This window comes from Neolamprologus brichardi, chromosome 8 (genome assembly GCF_056152115.1).
Source record: "Neolamprologus brichardi isolate AB-2024 chromosome 8, ASM5615211v1, whole genome shotgun sequence".
Classification (NCBI taxonomy): Eukaryota; Metazoa; Chordata; class Actinopteri; order Cichliformes; family Cichlidae; genus Neolamprologus; species Neolamprologus brichardi.
The window spans coordinates 27,749,780-27,770,632 of NC_142111.1; the positions used below are offsets into that span (position 1 = coordinate 27,749,780).

At 45.5% G+C, this 20,853-nt stretch overlaps 1 protein-coding gene across 2 annotated transcripts; it reads left to right on the forward strand.

Annotated features, from left to right (window-relative positions):
- The first annotated feature begins 749 nt into the window (after positions 1–749).
- Positions 750–20,712, forward strand: LOC102799035 (poly [ADP-ribose] polymerase tankyrase-2-like). Of its 2 annotated transcripts, none has more exons than XM_087845053.1 (30): positions 750–912; positions 1,696–2,054; positions 2,812–2,927; positions 3,027–3,135; positions 4,272–4,367; positions 5,216–5,252; positions 5,588–5,663; positions 6,173–6,267; positions 6,427–6,493; positions 6,592–6,669; positions 7,536–7,644; positions 7,733–7,854; positions 7,978–8,069; positions 8,169–8,247; positions 8,359–8,530; positions 9,023–9,102; positions 9,374–9,519; positions 9,637–9,802; positions 9,927–10,146; positions 10,665–10,774; positions 11,500–11,688; positions 11,784–12,144; positions 12,796–12,872; positions 13,977–14,097; positions 14,852–14,949; positions 15,215–15,289; positions 15,640–15,745; positions 16,648–16,834; positions 16,928–17,084; positions 18,046–20,712. In XM_087845053.1, the coding sequence occupies exons 2-30, from the start codon at positions 1,715–1,717 to the stop codon at positions 18,106–18,108; spliced, it is 3,744 nt and encodes a 1,247-aa protein (XP_087701179.1). In that variant the 5' UTR covers positions 750–912; positions 1,696–1,714; the 3' UTR covers positions 18,109–20,712. The 2 variants fall into 2 exon arrangements, with proteins under 2 accessions (XP_087701179.1, XP_087701180.1); XM_087845054.1 differs by lacking the exon at positions 750–912 and adding an exon at positions 1,127–1,230.
- The last annotated feature ends 141 nt before the right edge of the window (positions 20,713–20,853 follow it).

Sequence of the window (20,853 nt, forward strand, 5' to 3'; positions counted from 1 at the left end):
GCCCTTAGTAAATACCTCAGGAAGCAGAAACCCTGAAAAAGAAGAGCAGCAAGGAGATGATCGACCATCGTGGAAGGGCCCTGCACGGTACGTGCCACCAGCAGGTAGAGGAAGTGACTGACTTACAGAAATCCTACCAGAGCTGGACTGAAAGACAATCATGACTAATCTAAGCACAAGATCCATAGAGGCTGGGGTCTCACCTGGTGTGGCAGGTGTGCAGGCTGTGTAAAGATGCCCCTGAGACAATCAGCACATAACAGCAAGATGCTAGCAGGTAGGACAGACATGGAACTCCATGAGATACGTTTCTGTTTAAACAAACCTTCTGTTGAGGTTTTGTTTTAATCTTAAACTTTTATTTACTTACTTACTTACCTATTTACCTACCATTTATTTAACCTTTTTGTATCGTCCATATTGTCTGTTTTGGTTCCTAACTTCTTGTTTATTGTAACCTTTGTGTACAGCGCTTTGTGACTGCCTGTCTATGAAAAGCACTCAATCAATATAACCTTCATTCCACCTTAAACAAACACATAACATGTTCAGTATTACATACATATATCATGTTCTGATCCTTTAAGTGCTGGAAAAGATCATTGTTATTATTATTATTATTATTATTATTATTATTATTAGTGCATTGAGACAGTAGCTCCGCTCGCTCGGCGGAGCCTGGTAGAAAATTTAAGCTCTCCTTTGTTCTGCTTTGGGGGGGGGGGGGTCTGCTGTCGGTGCTTGAGCTGCGGGGTTCACGGCGTTTGTAGCGGCTCTGCTTCTCTCTGCATCCACACACCGCGCTCCCGGAGGCGGAGGAGGATGGAGGAGCCTTCCTGTCAGCCGCTGAGGGGAGCTTCATCCTGCTGTGAGCAGCTCTCACATCCCGGAACATCACTGTGAGCGCGCAGGGTGAGTGCACGGAGATCTTTTTAAAATGTATTTGTCAAAGCGTCTTTATGAAAATCCCCGCGTGGATGGATGTGGAGGGTCGGTCCCGCTCGGTTCTGTCTCCGCCTCCGAGCATCTCTCGGTCTCACCAACGCTCGTGTTTCTTTCCTTTCTTAAAAATCAGGATTATTCCAACCTTTCGGGTCACGTGACCCACTTTGTTCTTCAGGTCCGATTGTACACGCAGAAATCCCTCCACGCGCCTTTGATGCTTTCAGCGGCTGATATTACGCAGCCCCCGTGTCATTGTTCTCCTGCTGTCGTAGCGTCAGTGAGCAGGTGAGGACTTCTCAGAAGATGTTTGACATGAAAAATGTTTAATGCACTATCCGCCCCACGTGATCATCAGTGGGTAGTGAAAAACATCAGTGCATTGTGGATGCGCCTAAAAGCCTGTTTAATATTAATGTGCCATAAATGATCTTCCAGCTTTTCCCTTTTTTCAGTCATAGTTTAGAAAAGTGTGTTTTTGCACATTCAGGTGTTCAGACTGATTCCAGGCGAATGTTTGTGCAGAAAGTCTGAGTCAGTGTGCAACTCTTCACCTGACCTATGGAAGCAAAACAAGTCCAGAGGAAGTTTGGTTTTACAGGATCTGTCATCTGTGACTTTAAAGTAAAACCGGTGAAGTCGTAACAGAAAAAGATTTCTCAGCTTCTTGGTTGTGTTTATTACTTCTAACTCCATCTGCTGCACAGACGCTGAAGCAGTTCTTCATGGTTTCCTGGGTTTGGGGCCTTTCAGGTACCAGGACTCGTGCTGCATGGCCTCGGTGGCTGCGAGGTTCTGGGGTTCGTCCGTTTGCTGCTCGCAATCCAAACTCTCAGGAACTGGCAGCTTGAAACTGGGAAGAGGCCACTCTCCTCCGCCCATGTCGTCTGGCCGGAGATGTTCAGGAGTGTCGGGTCTCGGGGGCGGAGCCGTGTCTCCGGGGCCCGTGGTGGTGGAGGTGGCAGAGCCGGGTACCGGTGAGGGCCGCAGGGAGCTGTTCGAGGCCTGTCGGAGCGGAGACCTGGAGCGGGTCCGGAAACTGGTGACAGCCGTGAACGTGAACAGCAGAGACACGGCGGGCCGGAAATCCACGCCGCTGCACTTCGCTGCAGGTGAGACGCTCAGGCTTGATTAACCTGTCAGATAACAGCATGTCTGCCGTCTTCTTTTTACAGTTTTTATGGTCTTTTCAAAATTTTAAAAAACATAATATTAATAATAATTATCTCATTATATACTGATGATGTCCTCGTGTTTCTGCCAGACGCTAACACGGCTTCACATTCATAAGTAGCATGAATGGTTTAAAGCATATGTAATGTTATTGTATGTATAATTGGTTTAAAACAATATAAACAGCTGTTAGCACACAGGGAGCACAAACCCAGGCAGCTCAGTCTCTTTGTGATCTTCATCATTTCTGCATATTCAAGTTGTTTTCTTTGTTCTTTTGAAATGTACTTTAAGAAGTTTGTACTGCAATAAAAAGAAGTGCAAGTTTTATGCTGTTGTTATTTTCCCCAGACCTGAGTGGATGGAAGCCGGATCTGTGTGGATGGTTATCATGACCTCGCTCTGCAGCTCTGCAGAGTTTCATCAGCGTTCATTTAAAACTTGGAGCGGTTGTGTTTTTCTTTGTCAAACTGACTGCAGTGATGTTTCAGCTCACAAAACTCTCCGTGCGTCTCTTTTCCCCTGTGATGATGATGATGAAGCTGCCTCCTCCCTGTACAGCCCCGTTAGCTCGCTGCCGCCTCGCTCTGAATAATTTATGGGTGTAGAATGAGAGGAGTCACAGAGGTGTTCAAGGGCTCAGGCAGCGGAGGAATAATGAGCCTCGTTCATTCGTGTCGCTCTCTGCGTCTCCAGGCTTTGGCCGTAAAGACGTGGTGGACTTCCTCCTCCAGAACGGCGCCAACGTCCATGCCAGGGATGATGGCGGTCTGATATCGCTCCACAACGCCTGCTCCTTCGGCCACGCCGAGGTACATCCACGTGTTCTGTATCCAGAGCTGGAAAGTGGAGACCTTTCCCCTGAAACTTCAGAAACTCTGCAGCCTTGTGTGTTTTTTTTGTGTGCGTAGGTTGTGAGTCTGCTGCTTCACCACGGGGCGGACGCCAACGCCAGAGACAACTGGAACTACACCCCGCTCCACGAGGCAGCCATCAAGGGCAAGATCGATGTGTGCATAGGTACAAAAGCACCCAGATGTTCAAACACCTGCAGGACACAGAGTTACTGCACACACACACACTGACACACACACACACACACACACACACACACAAAAGGTTTCATTTGAATTCAAACCAAATTTGACTTCAGGCAAACACAACGTTGCTGAAATGATGTTTTGTGTTAGAGATAATTCAGGAAATATGTTGAATGAATTATCAGCAGCTTTGATACTTCTTATGTGACTCGGTAACTGAAGTTAACCTGTGATGCAGTTTGGTTTGTTCGCGTGTGTTGTGAGTTGCTTGTGTTGTTTCTGTGTTTGTCTTCCTCCTGGTCTTGTGTACATGTCAGTTCCTCTTGTGTTCCCGTGTCTGATGTTATGTTTGCTGTGAGTCGTCTTGTCGTGGTGTTTTTGGTTACTTCCTGCTTTGGTTCACCTTCCTTTGCGTCATCGTCATCGTTTGCTCCGCCCTCTTTGTCTCCTCCTGCTGTCAGGTGCTCTCACCTGTGTCCTGTTCCCCTCCTGGTTTGTTTGCTGTCCTGATTTTGCTCTCCGTGACGTTTTGTTCTTACTTTTGTATTTCTGTTTGCTTCCTGATCCCTAATAAAATTTTGCATTTTGTTCATTTCTGTCGTCTTCTGTGTCTGCGTTTGGCTCCTGCTGCTCCTGTCCTGGAAAACTATTTGTGGCCATATACTGTATATAAAAGATGGACATAGCCACAGTAAATTAGCTTTGACTTCTGAGTTTTTGAAACCAAACATATTGAATATAATGAGGCAGCTGCACCCTGCACCAGCTTTACTGTACTACAGGCCGAGACCATGAAGTCACCAGGAAGCTGTCACTGAGCTCAGTGACAGCTTCCTGGTCAGGACACACACATCACACAGTTCCTGCAGTGTCAGTAGATCATGTTGCCCAATCAGAGCCTTCTAAAATCTTTAAAAAATTCTAATTTATTAAAATAAAAACTGAGGAGCTCTTTTTGTTGTTTATTGCTCTACGTAAGATTTGAGTCACCTGCCTCACTGAAGAGCACCTGAGTCACTGCGTCCTGTTAAACTCACTTTAATTTGTATTCTGGACGCATTAATTAATGAAAGTGTGTGTGTGTGTGTGTGTGTGTGTGTGTGTGTGTGTGTATAGTGTTGTTGCAGCACGGTGCTGAGCCGACCATCAGGAACACCGACGGTCGAACCGCTCTGGATCTGGCTGATGCGTCCGCCAAAGCGGTCCTGACAGGTGAGCTGGACCTCACGGGGACATTTGCAGGTGTTAGAGCTCACCTGTTTGTGACAAAGTTTGGACGAGGCGGTCACGGCCCCGTCTCGATAAATTATTATTCAGTTGTGACCATGAACGTGTATCAATAATCACACTTCCAGCACATCATGTCCTTTCCTCTGATTTTAGTCTGTCTCACTCTTCTGTAAACACACATGAAACAGTAAATCTGACTTTTATGGTTTTTATATGGTTTTTCGCAGTTATGTGGTTTTGTTTCCTGGTTTTTGTCATATTCCTAAAAATTTTGTTTTTGGTGTTGATAGATTTTTGCCTTTGACACTTTTTAATCTTTGTTTAAAGTTTGGTTATTTGTCTGACATATGATCTCACTGTGTTGGATGATCAAATGAAACATCTCCGTCCATCACTTAGCCCACAGTGATGCGCTGACTGTAATCCCTGAGGGAGAAACCCTCACACTGCTCCGTTTACTCAGTTTCTGCAGATCTTTGCTACGATTACGATGAGCTGACATCAAACTCACTTTACGATAAATAAGATAAATCAGGCAAAGCTTCTCTAGTCGAGACTCAGCACAGAAACACAGACAATGAGCAGAATAGTTTCGTTTGGTATTTATGGCAAATACACTCAGAAAAAGGTAAACGTAGCTGCTACACATTAGCATGTTAGCAAATTGTTAATTTCATTGAGCTTTGTTTTACTTTTTTTTTCGCATTAGCCTTTACTTTGGTTGTGGTTCATATTAAGACTGAAAGAAAAAGAGGTCAAAGGTCAAGTTTAGAGAAGCATTTTATCAGCTTCTTCCTGTGGTTTTTTTTTCTGTTTTCTTTTGTTTGCAGGTGAATACAGAAAAGATGAGCTTCTGGAAAGTGCCAGGTACAGTACTCTGTAATTCTGTATCACCTTGTTTGGTTGAAGCGTAAATGTTTAGATGTTACAGCTGAACCGAGCAAGTGTCATTTTTAAAATTAAAAATCCCCAAATTTCTCTTTTCTAGCTGCTTAAATGTGAAGTTTTGCTTTTCATCAGGATTTTTGATTCATTTCTCAGAAACATAGGAAGTGAGAGTCTGTCAGCGCTTGCTCTCGTTTCAGTAGATTCTGACATTCATGAGAAAACACATCAGCAGATTTTTCTGTAATAGACGTCTTCAATATAATTAATTAAACTCCAGCTGTGGTTGGTTGAACGTGATGCCGATGTCTCCACAGGAGTGGGAACGAACAGAAGCTGATGGCTCTGCTGACGCCGCTCAACGTCAACTGTCACGCCAGTGATGGGCGAAAGGTAATGAGGAGGGTCTGAATTTATATCAGACTGAGCTGAACACTTTTTTCTAAGAAGTGTGTGATGCCTAATCAGTTTAATCACATTTTGGGGCACATGGGAACCACAGGTGCCCCCCATTTAGCTCCGCCCCTGATAACTGGTTAAAGTAAACTGAAAGTTATTGAGTTAAATAGAAATAACAGATACATAGTTTAAATATTGTTAACCAGCACAAATAATGCAGAAATGAATGAAATTGTTAAAATAACAGTAAAATGTCTAAAAAATAAATGGAGACAGAACCTAAAAATCGTGACTGGATCCAGCTCCTTGTGTTTAACCCTGGAGAACCCATGGGTTCTCCAGGGTTAATGGATTAGTGGTGGGTCATTGGTGAGTGTGGCTCACATGAATAGACTCATGTAGAGAAACTCTCCGTGCTGGTCATAACTCTGACAGCAGGGTGGAGGCTTGTGTCCCTGTGTCCCTGTGTTGTAACACACCACCGGGTGCTGTTGTTGTTTCAGTCCACGCCGCTACACCTCGCCGCTGGTTACAACCGCGTGAAGACGGTGCAGCTGTTACTGCAGCACGGTGCTGACGTACACGCCAAGGATAAGGGGTAAGTGCTTGTGTGGAGCTTCTTTGCCCTTTCCTTTGTCTGTAAGGCTCAACAGAGGCCTGCAGTCTGTGGATGGTTTTCTTTAACACGCAGTGCTCCACCTCGGCTGTGACGTGTTAAACGCAGCAGCAGTTTTGACCGCTGTTGTGTTTGTTTCAGGGACCTGGTTCCTCTTCATAACGCCTGTTCGTACGGCCACTACGAGGTCACCGAGCTGCTGGTGAAGGTATCTGTCACTTTATCAGGCTCAAGCAGAGCGGGCACTGTGCACATGGTGGGGGGGGGGATCATACCCATACTAATCCGTCCCGTCTCCATGTACAGCACGGGGCCTGCGTGAACGCCATGGACCTGTGGCAGTTCACGCCTCTGCATGAAGCTGCTTCCAAGAACCGCGTTGAGGTAAAACACACACAAAACTCACTACAGCCAATCACAGCGCACCCTGGAGCTCAACACCTGCAGGACACCATTCATCAACAGAATTTTCAGGATGGAAAAACTGAAGATTTGCATTTTAATTAAAATGCAAAATTTTTTCCTTAATGCAGCTCTTACACTCAGAGCATCCTCGAGGTTGCGGTTTTTTTTTTATTTGGTCACTAGATGGCGCTTCATTGTGTCGGATATTTGCGCCTTCATTAAACATGTTTTCTCCTTGTTGTTCCCGACGAAATCTCACTGTGATGCCAGTTAAGCTTCTGAAATGACACCGTGTACGCTCTTTCTCCTTCTGCTTCATCCAAATAACCAATAAATATGAAGCAGATTATTGCGGGCCACGCACAGGCCGCTTTGATCTTAAGTGCTGGTGAAAAAGTTTAACTGCACATTTAATCCCTGAGAAATCTCAATGTAAGAAAAAGAAGTGCTGCTGAGGAGATCTGCCAGCTCCACTCTTTGGCCTTAATCTAAAAAAATAAATGTGTAAAAGTCAACACAGAATAGAAACATATATTTCTACTGCAGATTTAATTGTCTATTACTTTATAACTCTGCGTTTACTTTATACTATGGCTCTGTCTTTATCAGCAGGACAAGCTGTGAAATCTGTGAAAATCAAGTTAAAGTCCATAATCTGTGTCGTCTTTTAGCTTTTCCAAAAATGTCCAGTAGGCCAGATTGGAGTCTTTGCCGGGCTGATTCTGGCCCTCAGGCCTTATGTTTGGCACAGAGCACAGCATCATGGGCACCGGAACTACTTTCTGCTGTAGAAATAGTCCCTCCTCCCCCGTTCTTACTCAGGTGGCCCTCGTGTGTTTGCACAGGTGTGCTCTCTGCTGCTGAGTTACGGCGCCGACCCCACCTTCCTGAACTGTCACGATAAAAGCTCCGTTGACCTCGCTCCAACCGCACAGCTGAAGGAGCAGCTTGCCTGTACGTCCTGTTTCCCTCTTTGTAAGAAAATAAGTCAAACAGTCATTAGCAGATTAGCGTGCACATCGAGGATTTTCTGTTTTCTCAGATGAGTTCAGAGGTCACAGCCTGCTGCAGGCAGCGAGAGACGCCGACATGGTTCAAGTGAAGAAGCATCTGAGCGTGGAGACCATCAGCTTCAAACACCCGCGCACTCAGGAGACGGCGCTGGTGAGGCGCCGTGTTCAGTCCTGTGCAGTCGCCCCGAGTTACTCACACAGATTTTAATGGATTGACAATTTTCAGTGTTAAAAACAAGCGTGTGTGTGTGTGTGTGTGTGTGTGCGCTCTCAGCATTGTGCGTCTGCCTCTCCGTACCCAAAGAGGAAGCAAGTATGTGAAGTTCTGCTGAGGAAGGGCGCCAACGTCAACGAGAAGACTAAAGAGTGAGTCCCGAGGTGTCAGAGCGTTTTACTTCCTGTTTCAGTGATGTTTGTGATGTCACACAGTTCCTGATCTTTTTGTGATGTCACTGTTTCCCTCAGCCTGCAGACCCCGCTCCACATGGCGTCAGAGAAAGCCCACAACGATGTCATTGAGGTTCTGGTGAAACATGAAGCGAAGGTGAGTGAACGGCAGCTGAAATGTGTGGTTAATCCCAAGCACGTTCATTAGAAAGTGTCGCTGCAGCATCAGAAACACCTGAGACGAATCCCGCCTGTCGTTTCCGTCCAGGTGAACGCGGTGGATCATCTCGGCCAAACGGCGCTGCATCGAGCCGCTCGCTGTGGCCACCTGCAGACCTGCAGGCTGCTGCTGACCGCCGGCTGCGACCCGCTGCTCACGTCGCTGCAGGGATTGTCACCGTCACAGCTGGGCAACGAGAGCGTGCAGGAGATACTGCAAGGTGACGGAAATCATCACGTCTGCTTTTAATAGTCAGTTTTTTAACTCGAAGAAGGAAAGCAGGTATTGGAAACACTGCTGCACCAAACACATGTGGATGTTTGGAATACAGTCATGTTTTTCCATTTATTTAACCTTTAACTTAATTTAATTTAAGAACTCGTAAATTTGGGAGAAACCGTCTGTGATCAACTGATTTATCAAGACGACAAAATCAGTAGAATAATGATTATTAGACACATGGTGTCTTTGCTGCGTCCTCTTTTTAAAATCCATAAACTGAAATGAAAGGTGGGTGTGGCTTAAGTGCCTTAAACCTGCCTTCATTCTAATTACCAGCAGAGGGCGACGTCTCTTGTTCTAAAACCAAGTCATGAGAAAATGAGCCACCTGCTCACTTGTTGCAAAATAAGTGAGCAGGCGGCTAGTTTTAAACCTAAACTAGTTTTAAACCTTTGTTGCTCATCTGTGTTTCATTTGTTTGTCTCTGCAGAAGGATTTCTGATCGGGAACTCTGAAGTCGACCGACAGCTGCTAGAAGCGTCCAAATCAGGAGATGTGGATGTCGTCAAGGTTAGCCATGTTAGAGGACCAGTCTGATTTCTAAAGCCAGGAACACATTCACGTCATCAAAATGTTCAGTGACTCCAGTTCACTAGCAAAAGCTAGGAGCTACAGCTGCATTACTCAATGCTGGAGCCCCTGCTGGACATTAGAGGAACTGCAGGTTCTGTTGGTCCAGATGTTGCTTCATTGTTGAACTTAAAGTTACTGAACAAATTAACTCTTTCCCTTTTTCTCTGCTTTCTTTGTCTCTGCACACCATGTTCATCGGCATCTGCAGAGGCTCTGCACAGCACAGAACGTGAACTGCAGGGATGTGGAGGGTCGGCAGTCCACGCCGCTGCATTTCGCTGCCGGCTACAACCGTCTGGCAGTCGTCCAGTTCCTGCTGCAGCACGGAGCTGACGTCCACGCCAAGGATAAAGGGTGAGGAGGAGGACTGCGTGTCTTCAGACTTGAGCAGCCATGAAAGAAATGTGTCAGACTTCATCTCTGTGTGGTGGAAAAATGTGCGCTGAAGTCGTGGTTCTGTCTCTGCTGCAGCGGTTTGGTTCCTCTCCATAACGCCTGTTCCTACGGTCATTATGAAGTCGCAGAACTGCTCGTTCTTCACGGCGCTGTGGTCAACGTGGCTGACCTCTGGAAGTTCACACCGCTGCACGAAGCTGCCGCCAAAGGCAAATACGATATCTGCAAACTCCTGCTGCAGGTACACACAGACACACACACGTGTTTTAAATGAATAAACACTTTAAGGATAGAAGCAGCAGCACCACACAGCTCACTGAACATCAGAGTCGAACTGCCAGTTTCTGGTTATTTCCTGGCTCCAGCATGGCGCCGACCCAACCCAGAAAAACCGGGACGGTAACACCCCTCTGGATCTGGTGAAGGACGCCGACACGGACATCCAGGACCTCCTGCGGGGTGACGCCGCCCTGCTGGACGCCGCCAAGAAAGGCTGCCTGGCTCGAGTGAAGAAACTCTGTACTCAAGACAACGTCAACTGTCGAGACCAACACGGGAGGCACTCCACGCCGCTGCACTTAGCCGGTACATAAATACACACACCTGAAACACCAGCGCCTACATTATTCATGCAGGTGTAGTCTTAAAGGACAGTCCGTGTTACCTCCACTGTGCAGCGCCCCCTGGTGTGGAGCTGTTTATGGGGATAGTTTTGTTACATTTGTAACAAGTTAGTAACAAATTAAAGGATCCAAAACATTTTAGCAGCTTATCAGCTGCACATATATATTAGAAGTTTGCACGCAGTAGAGTCGCCCCCTGCTGGCCAAAGAATGCAGGTTTAAGTGGTTTCACTTTAAGATCCTGTTTATATATATAAACAGTTTACAGTCATGACAAAGTGACGCCTGAATGCTCGATGGCAAAGAGGACTTGTTTTTGTGATATCTAGTTTCACATATTTGATTCCACATTTAATTTGTATTTTACATCCTGCTAAAGTTAAATTATTCTATTAAATGTTAAATTATTCTCTTGCATTATTAATTTCTCCAACATACCGTCATATATATGTATACGCATGTTTTTCTTTGTGTGTATAGCGGGCTATAATAACTTGGAGGTGGCAGAGTACCTTTTGCAGCACGGAGCTGAGGTCAACTCTCAGGACAAAGGTGGACTGATCCCTCTGCACAACGCTGCCTCGTACGGGGTGAGTCGGGGATAACATTCACACACATCGTTAGCTCTGAACCTAAAACTGACTCCTAAAACCACATCTGAACTCGGCCAGAGGGGCCGATGGCGCGATATGGCAGCCTCGCCATATCGCCCCATATCGACTACAACAGCTGGGGCAGCTGTTGTAGTCACAGCTGCCCCAGCTGTGACTACAACTGTAGCTGCCTCCACCAGTGTGTGAATGTGAGAGTGAATGAATTGTAAAGCGCTTTGGGTGCCTTGAAAAGCTCTATATAAATCCAATCCATTATTATTATTATTATTATTATTATTATTATGAACTCCAGCTGAAGCTTTGCCCTGTGATGAGGAACAAAAGTCCTCCACAACTTTTCAATTGTAGTTTTTAAACTGACCACACAGTGGTGCCATTGTGTCTAATGTGGCCTTATTGTGCTCTATTGTGTGTGGCAGTAATAAAGGCTTTAACTGAGCTTTTGTTTTTTCCCCTGTGGCGCCCCCTTTTGGTTTAAGTGCACCAAAACACACAGACTGGTGAGCTGGAGACGGAGTGTGAACAAACACACTTCAGTGAGCAGGAGGGAAATGACACAGTTAGCGTGTGTGTGTGTGTGTGTGTGTGTGTGTGTGTGTCTTCACATCTCACAAACACGATTATCAGAGGACATAAATCAGTTTTTATTTCCTTTCACAATAAAAGCCTGCTGAGTGTGAACATTGTGCCATCTCTTCTAGCACGTGGATGTGGCGGCTCTCCTTATCAAGTACGACGCCTGTGTTAACGCCACTGATAAGTGGGCGTTCACGCCACTGCACGAGGCCGCTCAGAAGGGACGCACGCAGCTTTGTGCTCTCCTATTGGCTCACGGCGCTGACCCGACCCTGCGGAACCAGGAAGGACAGTCGCCTCTGGACCTGGTCACAGTCAGTCTCACACTGAGTTAAAGGGACAGTCCACCATAAAACAGCATGTGGTTATAAAACATATTGATAAGCTCCTCCTCCTCTTCCTCCTGCAGGCTGATGATGTCCGGGCCTTGCTAACAGCGGCAATGCCTCCCTCCGCTCTCCCTGGCTGTTACAAACCTCAGGTCATCAGCGTAGCGGTGTCTGCCTCCGGTGCTCCACCTGTAACCCCTATCCCACCACTCCTCTCCTCCAACCCTTCCTCGTCATCCGCCTGCCCCACACCTTCTCTCCTCCTGTCTTCTTCCCCTTCCACCTCTTCCTCCTCCACATCTGCAGCAGCGACCAGTAACACAGCCGCTGCTGCAAGCCTCTCGTCTTCGCCGCCGCCATCATCGTCCTCACCATTTCCTGAGATGTCGGCCCTGCTGTTGGCTGTGGAGGGATCCCCGGGCACAGAGAAAAAAGATGAAGGTCAGTGATTAAAAAAAACCTGATGTGAAATCAACAGCTAACCTTTCGCTGAAGGTCTGACAAGTGAGGTCCGAGCTGAAGAGCCTTAAACTGGCCAGCAGGGGGCGACTCCTGAAGTCCAGGAGATAAAAAGCTTCCTCTTGCTTTCTTTTTACTACTTTATTATTTTATTATGACTGAATAAAACATGATCTTCATTTTGGAAGTTTTGGTCCTGTTAGAGTCAGAGTTTAGGGTAACTTTTCAGCCACTACAGGGAGCATGACATATGCTTTCAGAAAGCTGAGGTGCTAAGGGCAAAAATGCTCAGTTCTACATCAATCCCAGGATCACTGTAGTATCAGTTAAATATCTTCCATGAGGTTTGAGCTACGGCGAGCCAAACGCATCACCAAAGAAGACGCCACCAATCCGATCAAGCTGTGACAACCAGGACGTATCCTGCCCGAGTGTTAGCTGCAGGGACAATTGGGTTTCTGTCACAGACGGTGTGAACCGTCCAGTTTGGTAACAGGCTGAGCGATGTTCTACTTAATTGCTTTTTTCCTTTTCCCACTGCGGTCAGTTGTATCCCTGTGGATCGCGTGCCGAGAGCCTCTGGATGAATGCCGTCTTGTTTTGGTTTCTGAACTGATTGTGTTTGTTGTTCAGGGACTGAGCTCAGCATCTGTCAGTTCTTGGAGAACCTGGGGTTGGAGCATCTTCTGGAGATCTTCGACAGGGAGCAGGTGAGAACTTCGACACCGGCAAACTACTGGCAGGTTTCCCGTGTGTAAGGAAACAGTGATGGCAGGTACAAGAACATTAGCTGCACCGACTTTCATTGAAGAATTTCTTTATTTAAATATGAGGAAACTTTCCATCCATTGAAAGGACTGATGAACAACAATTATTCCTGCTGTTACTGTGGAGAGACTTGAAGATCACAGATATCCAGTGATATCAACAGGAAGTGCTAAGACATGATTCGGCTGCTGTTAACACCTTTAAAAAAATCAGAGCTTTGTTTTCTTTGTCTTCTTGGCTCATAAACTACTTATTGGCATTAACATGTTCCCATTTCAGCACACAGGGCTGATTTTCACTTTAAAAGATTTACTTTAAAAACTGGGACATGAAAGTGGAAGTGAGTTAAATTACAGCTCATTTTCCTGACAAATGGGAGCTCACTCCAGGAGTGGAGATGGTGAAAACTGACTACCATCCTCTGCAGATGGGACTAAAATCACTGACCAGCACAGGTAACATTGAAATCACCACCTCTCACACAGTCACAATGTGCTGCTGTGCTTAATGGACGAACACGTCCACTTCAGTCTCGCCTGTCCAAAGGACGTTGTCCCAGGAGTCTTTGGGTTTGTTCAGGTGCAGCTGTGCAAACCAAAGCTGTGCGGCCATGTTGTTTCAGAGAGAGGAGGCTTTCTGCTGCAGCCCCCCCAAACAGCCAATGAACTCTGGCCTTTAACATGCTAACTGAGACCTGTAGAGTCTGCCTAAACTTTTATCTTTTATATTCACGTGTTGATCATCAGTTTATCAAAAGCATCTGATTAGCAGCACCTGGCAGTTGCGCATAATTTTCACATGAATGCTGATAAAACTCCTAGATGAATGAAAAGTAAAACCACTCTGCAGCAGCTGTGAGAAGCTGTAATGACCTTTGCTTGGTTAGTTTGGGTGACAGCTGTCGCGCTTCATAAACAATCTGTTTCAGAGTCGTTTAGTTTCAGTGCAAATAAAAGAATCAAGCAAAGGCCTGCAGATGGTTTCTGACTCAGTTTTAAGCTTCTGGCAGTAAACGTGTGTGTGTGTGTGTGTGTGTGTGTGTGTAGATCACTCTAGACGTTCTGGTGGAGATGGGTCATCGCGAGCTGAAGGAGATCGGCATCAACGCCTACGGACACAGACACAAGATCATCAAAGGAGTGGAGAGGCTCATCAGTGGGCCGCAGAGTGAGGACACACACACACATTTAAACTGGAGTTATTCTGCTCATTGTGCGCTCTAGATTTGTATCATTGGACTCTATCAGAGCAGCTTTGTATGATTCCCAACACTAAATAATCTTTATTTCTCTGATCTGAGCATAATTTCTTAGCTCCTCCCCCTTTAAGGCCCCTTGTTTTGATTGACAGGACCCCCTCCTCTTACTGATGAGGTTCACGAGAGCCAGGGGGTTAGGTCTCCTCCACCTAATGACTGAAACACATTCCAATCATTTCATGAGCTTTAATGAATGAAGAGAAAACACATGTTATACCAGCAGGTGGACCGAGGCATGGTAAATGGTAAATAGCCTGTATTTGTAAAGCGCTTTTCTAGTCCCTAAGGACCCCAAAGCGCTTTACACAACCAGTCATCCACACATTGGTGATGGCAGCTACATTGTAGCCACAGCCACCCTGGGGCGCACTGACAGAGGCGAGGCTGCCGGACACTGGCGCTGCCGGACACTGGCGCCACCGGGCCCTCTGACCACCACCAGTAGGCAACAGGTGAAATGTCTTGCCCAAGGACACAACAACCGAGACTGTCCAAGCCGGGGCTCGAACCGGCAACCTTCCGATTACAAGGCGAACTCCCAACTCTTGAGCCACGATCGCCCCATGTAACCACGATGACTTTGACTGTTTGGGTCGGGGTTGGCTTGCTTTAAGCTTTTTTCCATCGTATCTGAGAGACTCCTGATTTGTGTGTTTGTGACAGGTCTGAATCCGTATCTGACGCTGAACACAGCCAACAGTGGGACGATCTTAATCGACCTCTCGGCCGACGACAAGGAGTTCCAGTCGGTGGAGGAGGAGGTACTGACTCATACCTGATGATGAGACCTGCAGGTTAACTCTGAAACTCTTGATTTATTTCATCGCTGTGAAAGAGCCAGCTGTGAGCGATGCTTACTTCAGGACACACAAACGTGTCGTGTGCACAGAATAAAGTACACGTACAGTGAAAGTGTGAAGAAGCTAAAGCAGGTGGCAGTGAACACAGAGAGGACGTTTGCTGAGATTAAAGGCCTAACAGCCTACCAGGCCGTGGTCCTAATGTGGTTTTGTTTTTGTTGGTCAGATGCAGAGCACCATCAGAGAGCACCGGGACGGCGGCCACGCTGGAGGAGTCTTCAACAGATACAACCTGGTCAAGGTAACTCGCTGCGAAGACTTGGAGGGCTGTGTCTTTGCTGCTGCTGGGTCATTTTCTGAGCTGTGGGCTGATTTGCTTTCATAGATGAAGAATCTGAAGCCGCCCTCTCTCACGTGTAGCACATGACAGGAGATCATTTTCATTGTACGAGTTCTGTTTTGTTTGGTTTAGATGAGAATGCAGGTCTTACACACGGTCGCCATCACAGACTTGGTGCTAAGATGCAGGACGTTGTGACCCAGCTCCACGGGACGTTGTTATTCTCACATGAACATCTGTTGGGCACGACGGTGGTGGGGTCAGAGGTTAGAGGAGGTCACTGTGTTGACTCTCAGCTGATTGTGTTTCAGATCCAGAAGGTCTGCAACAAGAAGCTGTGGGAGAGGTACAGCCACCGCAGGAAGGAAGTGTCTGAGGAAAACCACAACCACTCCAATGAGCGCATGCTGTTTCACGGTCAGAACACCAAAGATCATGTTATAGGAACAAGCAGCAGAAGTGTTGTGATGGTAGCAGGAGGACAGTCAACAGATCTAACCTCTATAATATCAGGTGTACCAATGTAGAGCAGTGGGGGAAGACTTGTATGATTTAAACTTGGCCACGTACATCGCTGGTTTTCAGCACAGCTGCCATTCTTAGATCCCTCCGTGGAAGTCCGGCTGTTTCCCCTTCTCCTCTAAAGCTCCTCGGGTGTGTCGAAACACTGATGCTTCAACACGATTTTGATTTTCAGGAAGTGTCACAAGTGAAGAATGTGTTGGTGTGGCTCAAAAACTCAAAGCCAGCAGGAGATGACATCTGCTATGTCTTCTGCTCTGATGTTTGCCTGTGAACGGTGGACTGTAGACGGACTCCCAGCTCCCATCGCCGGCGACGATCCAATAAACACCAGTTCAGGTCAAAGTCACAGAGTTGTCTGTGATCGGGGCGATCTTGCAGTGCGAGGCCTGGAGTTTATTTTCACGAGTCTGCCACGGTCTGAGTGACGGTCCGTGCACGTCTGCATGCCTGGCTGCTTCATGTGACCACGTGGACTCATCTCCAACCACACATGCGCCCAACATGGCTGTGAAGCGGATTATAAAGAAGAACGACAGGACTGAAAACTCAGCCGTCAGGCCTGCAGCTGTTTGTGTCCTCGAGGCTTTAGAGGACATGAGACGTTCAGGGACAGATGTAAAAATGGCAGCTGTCCTGGGATCTGTGCAGATGTGCTCAGAGCTTTGTTGGTCACCTCTCACAGGTAGATAGTGAAGTAGAGACTTGTTGGGACAGAAGCGTGAATCATAGGAATCATGACATGAAACAGTAATGTTAATGTGGGCGTTGATCGTACTGTATCGATTCCCTCTCAGGCTCGCCGTTCGTCAACGCCATCATCCATAAAGGCTTCGACGAACGCCACGCGTACATCGGGGGGATGTTCGGCGCCGGGATTTACTTTGCAGAGAACTCGTCAAAGAGTAACCAGTACGTCTACGGCATCGGAGGAGGGACGGGCTGTCCGGTCCACAAAGACCGCTCCTGCTACGTCTGCCACAGGTACACCACCTGACCTCACCCTCCACCCCCAAACACACCTGTGCTCAGACTGCAGCGGAGCACCACTCTCACGCTTCTTTGTGTTCCTCGCAGGCACCTGTTGTTCTGCAGGGTGACTCTGGGTAAATCCTTCCTGCAGTTCAGCGCCATGAAGATGGCTCATTCACCGCCAGGTCACCACTCCGTCACCGGCAGGCCGAGCGTTAACGGCCTCGCTCTGGCCGAGTACGTCATCTACAGAGGAGAGCAGGTCAGAAACACCTCGTCACCCTTAGAACTTTATTTTTGGATAAAGTCTGTGGTTTGGAGTCTTAGAAACATCAAATATTTTGGGTTAATTAAGAGTTTTGAAGAAATAATCACAAATTTTATTAAAGGTTTAACACAAAAACCCGAGCGTGCTAAATACCGAACTCTGTGGAGCTTTGTTTAAATCTGCAGCACGGCCGTGTTGGCTTCAGCTTTCCTCTGAAGGGCGGACGCGTCTCCTACACAAACAGCCAGATGACAGATAGTCGTTGAATAAGTGGAGAGAGCAGCTCGTGCTCAGACAATTGGACGTTTTCTAATGTCTTGTGCCAAAACCAATATCTTCTCAGAAGTGGCACTTCACAAAGCGGCATGAATACATGTCCACTCGAGCAATCAGCCACGTTACAAGTGTGTCGCATTACATGCAGAGGTCTGCTTTAGTGCTGAAAGCAGCAGCCTGAGAGGACGAGAAGGAAGTGGGGACGTTAAAATGTCAGAGTGTCACATTTACTGTCGTCTTCCTGCAAACGCAAACAAGCAGAGAGGTGCCTGTGGCTCGCCTTGAAACATCTCTCCTTGTTTTGAGTTTAAATTCAGTTCCAGGCCGACCAGCAGCTCCTCACAACAAACTGAGTGAGTGAGAACGAACTGAGCTCAGAGCTAGTTTGGGGGGTTAACTCGGTGTTGTTTCAAGAGAAATCTGTTTTCATCACTTGTGTGCATGAAAAGGTTTCAAAGCTTTCTGTGAATATAAATGGAGTTGATGATGAACAGCTGCAGAGTTTCTGTGAGTGTAAAATTGTCATGAAACCTTTTATGAATAGCACGTTTCATATACACCAGCTCAAAGTGATTGTAGAGAAAATGTAAATGAAAGAATCAGTTTTTTGTTCGGTGTAACTGGGGAAGGTTGAGTGTCTGTTACAGAGTGTCAGTGAACGCCTCTCTGCCGCCCACAGGCCTACCCCGAGTACCTGATCACCTACCAGATCATAAAACCTGAAGCCTCCGCAGACGGATGAAGAAGATCGAGTCAGAGAAGGAAAACATGAAGAAACGCCAGAATCTTCACTAACTGCATGCACAGAGAAAACTTTATTTATACCATGTATAAAACATGTAGGTTTTTATCAGATGACTGTTTTTTTTGTGGTTTTATGCACTTTATTGACTTCCGTCCTGATGTGATGTAACTGTTGATTTCACCCTCTTGTCGTTAAAAACGTGTTGTTCACATATTTCAGGTCATTTTTCAAAAACCAAATCCATGTACTTGACCCACGCGACATGTTGTTGATGTCTGAACCCACGTGATGGGAAGTTGCTGTAATTGGCAGATAAATGGGTTCATTGCTCCCCGTCTTTGAAAACGGCGACGTAACGGTGAACGGTTGCTCGCTGCAGACAGAACAGTCAAAACAACCCTTCATGTTGCCTGGCAACCACCTGACGAGATGAAGAACTGGATTGGTGTCATGGAGATGTTACGTGTATATTTATTTTTTGTACAAGCATGTCAGTTTATTAATATTTATGAAATGAAAATATCGTGTTGCTTTTTAAAGACCGGGTTTTCTCTGAATCAGCCTGAACGAGCCGCAGTCTCTGATTGGCTAGAGTCACACACAGTTCATGAAAACCTGAATCTGATTCATCAAACAAATATTATTTACCTGCCGCAGACGTACCTGAGCAGTCGTAGCCTGACTGCAGATCTCTTTCAGTTCATATTCCAGCTCAGTGTTTTTATCCCAGGTCAGAAAAGCTTTTTATGATTCACAGTTTTTAAAAAAATACAGCCCTTAACAAATTTATTAGACAACCAGTCATAAAAACAAGGAAACACACATTTTTTAGAAACAACAACTTCACCATTTTTTCAGCATTTTTGTGAAAACAGTAAATTAGAAAATTCAACAACAACAATAATTACATTTTAGCATAAAAAAAATCAATGTTAATTAAAGTTTTTACACTTACTGGTGAATTAACATTACAGAAAAATCTAAAATGATTTTGGTCATTTTGTTTAAATTTAGGGCCTCTGTGGCGTCAGATATAAATTTGTTAATCACTCTTCATGTTTATGTGATGCTGACCTCTGTCAGACAAACTGCTTCAGTTCCGGACTCTAAGCCCCGCCTCTCGAAAAGCTCAATTTTTTCTGACTGGCCAAAATAAGGAAGCCTTCCGAGGGGCAGTGTTTGTACTTTAATATATTTTAAAAAACAAAAAACAGGGACCACTTTAATGCAAGTTCATCAGATTCTTTGATATTTAATCCAGACATCAAACATAACTTAAAGCTATATTTGATAGAAAATAACAAAAAGTGATAATTTAAAAATATTTCTTGTTTTAAAAACTGAGCTGATGTTGGACTGAAGAGTTTTGAGTTTAAGGGTTAGCGTCGCATGCCTTCAAACAAACAGCTGCCCAGATGGAAAGTTAAACTGTCAGCTAACATGAAATTCTGTTTGAAGCTGAACAAAGCAACAAAACACACAACGTCACTAATTCTTATTCATTTATTTCCTTTCTAGATTCCAGATTCATTAAGTTTTCATTTTTCTGAACTCGGATTGAAGCGACGGCTGTTAGCTTAACTAAGGTAATGTAGGTGAACTGGAGAGAGTGATCACATCAGGAACTGTGTAAGTTTGCAAAAACAATCAGCTCTGAATTTTATTTTGATAAAGACTGATCGGCTCTCTTTTCTGTGAAACGAAAAATGTATCATAAATATGTGGAATCTCCTCCTGCAGGCAGCATAAGAGCGTTCAAATCACTGTTCTGATCAGGTCTGTAATCCACATGCAGCAGAACAAAGATAATGAAGCTTTAAACCTGTTCAGAACGTCCTCGTGGTGGCTGACTGCTCGCCCACTGTTAGCTTACAAACAGGAAGTGCTGATAGAAAGTTCAGTTTTCCTTAATGACCCAAATGAGTGAGAATGAGAAGATTTCTGGGCTAAAAGCTGGACTCACATTAACAAGCTTTCCAAAAAGGTTTCCCTGTTGGGGTTTTTTGCTTTGCACCTTTTAACACAGAGCTATGTTTCAAACTGAGCTCATTCAAATAGTAGAGCAGGCGAACGCTCAGCAGACAGGTTTAATAACAGAGGTTTGCACCAAAACAGAAGGTAATTTTGTGGGCAAGAGGTGAAAAAGCCTCCCATAGAGCTGATGCTGGTTTAAAATCACTGAGCATGTAATGTAGGTTTTTTTTTTTTTTTTACAATGACTGCTGGAAAGTGAAGTCTGGAGCGTGGTTAGTTACAAAATCATATTCATTAGGGGTGGGGAAAAAATCGATACTGTGTAGCATCGTGATATTTTGTTTGCTAATAATGTATGGATACAGGGACAGCAGAAATCGATATTTTGTTACAAAAAAAGTTTTTGTGACTTCAGAGCATGTTGATCCTTTTTCTGAGCAAGAATCCTGACATTCCTTCACTGTCCAAATGTGTTTAACTTGTTTTTGGCAGCAATAAACATGACAGTTTACTTATTTTAATTTAAGACATGTTTTATTTTAATTAAGTTTAAAACTTTTTTATTTAATGTAAAATTATATTTTGTTTTAATTTACTTTCAAGTTCTTCAGTTGCTGAAGGGGCTGCATAGTTTTCATAAACTGCATAGTTCAGAATAGCTATAATTGTACCAGATGGTTGATTCAGTTAAGTTGGACTAGACTGTAATACAAACCGTTCAGTTTATAAAACTGACTGAAATGAGAGAAAGACTGAGTGTGAGACTTT

Excerpts from the sequence above, each read along its gene's own strand:
- LOC102799035 (XM_087845054.1), top strand. The coding sequence starts at position 1,160 with ATGCTTTCAGCGGCTGATATTACGCAGCCCCCGTGTCATTGTTCTCCT. Across the intron at positions 7,855-7,977 it reads GCACTCAGGAGACGGCGCTG|CATTGTGCGTCTGCCTCTCC; the intron begins GTGAGGCGCCGT and ends GTGCGCTCTCAG. Across the intron at positions 12,145-12,795 it reads CACAGAGAAAAAAGATGAAG|GGACTGAGCTCAGCATCTGT; the intron begins GTCAGTGATTAA and ends TTTGTTGTTCAG.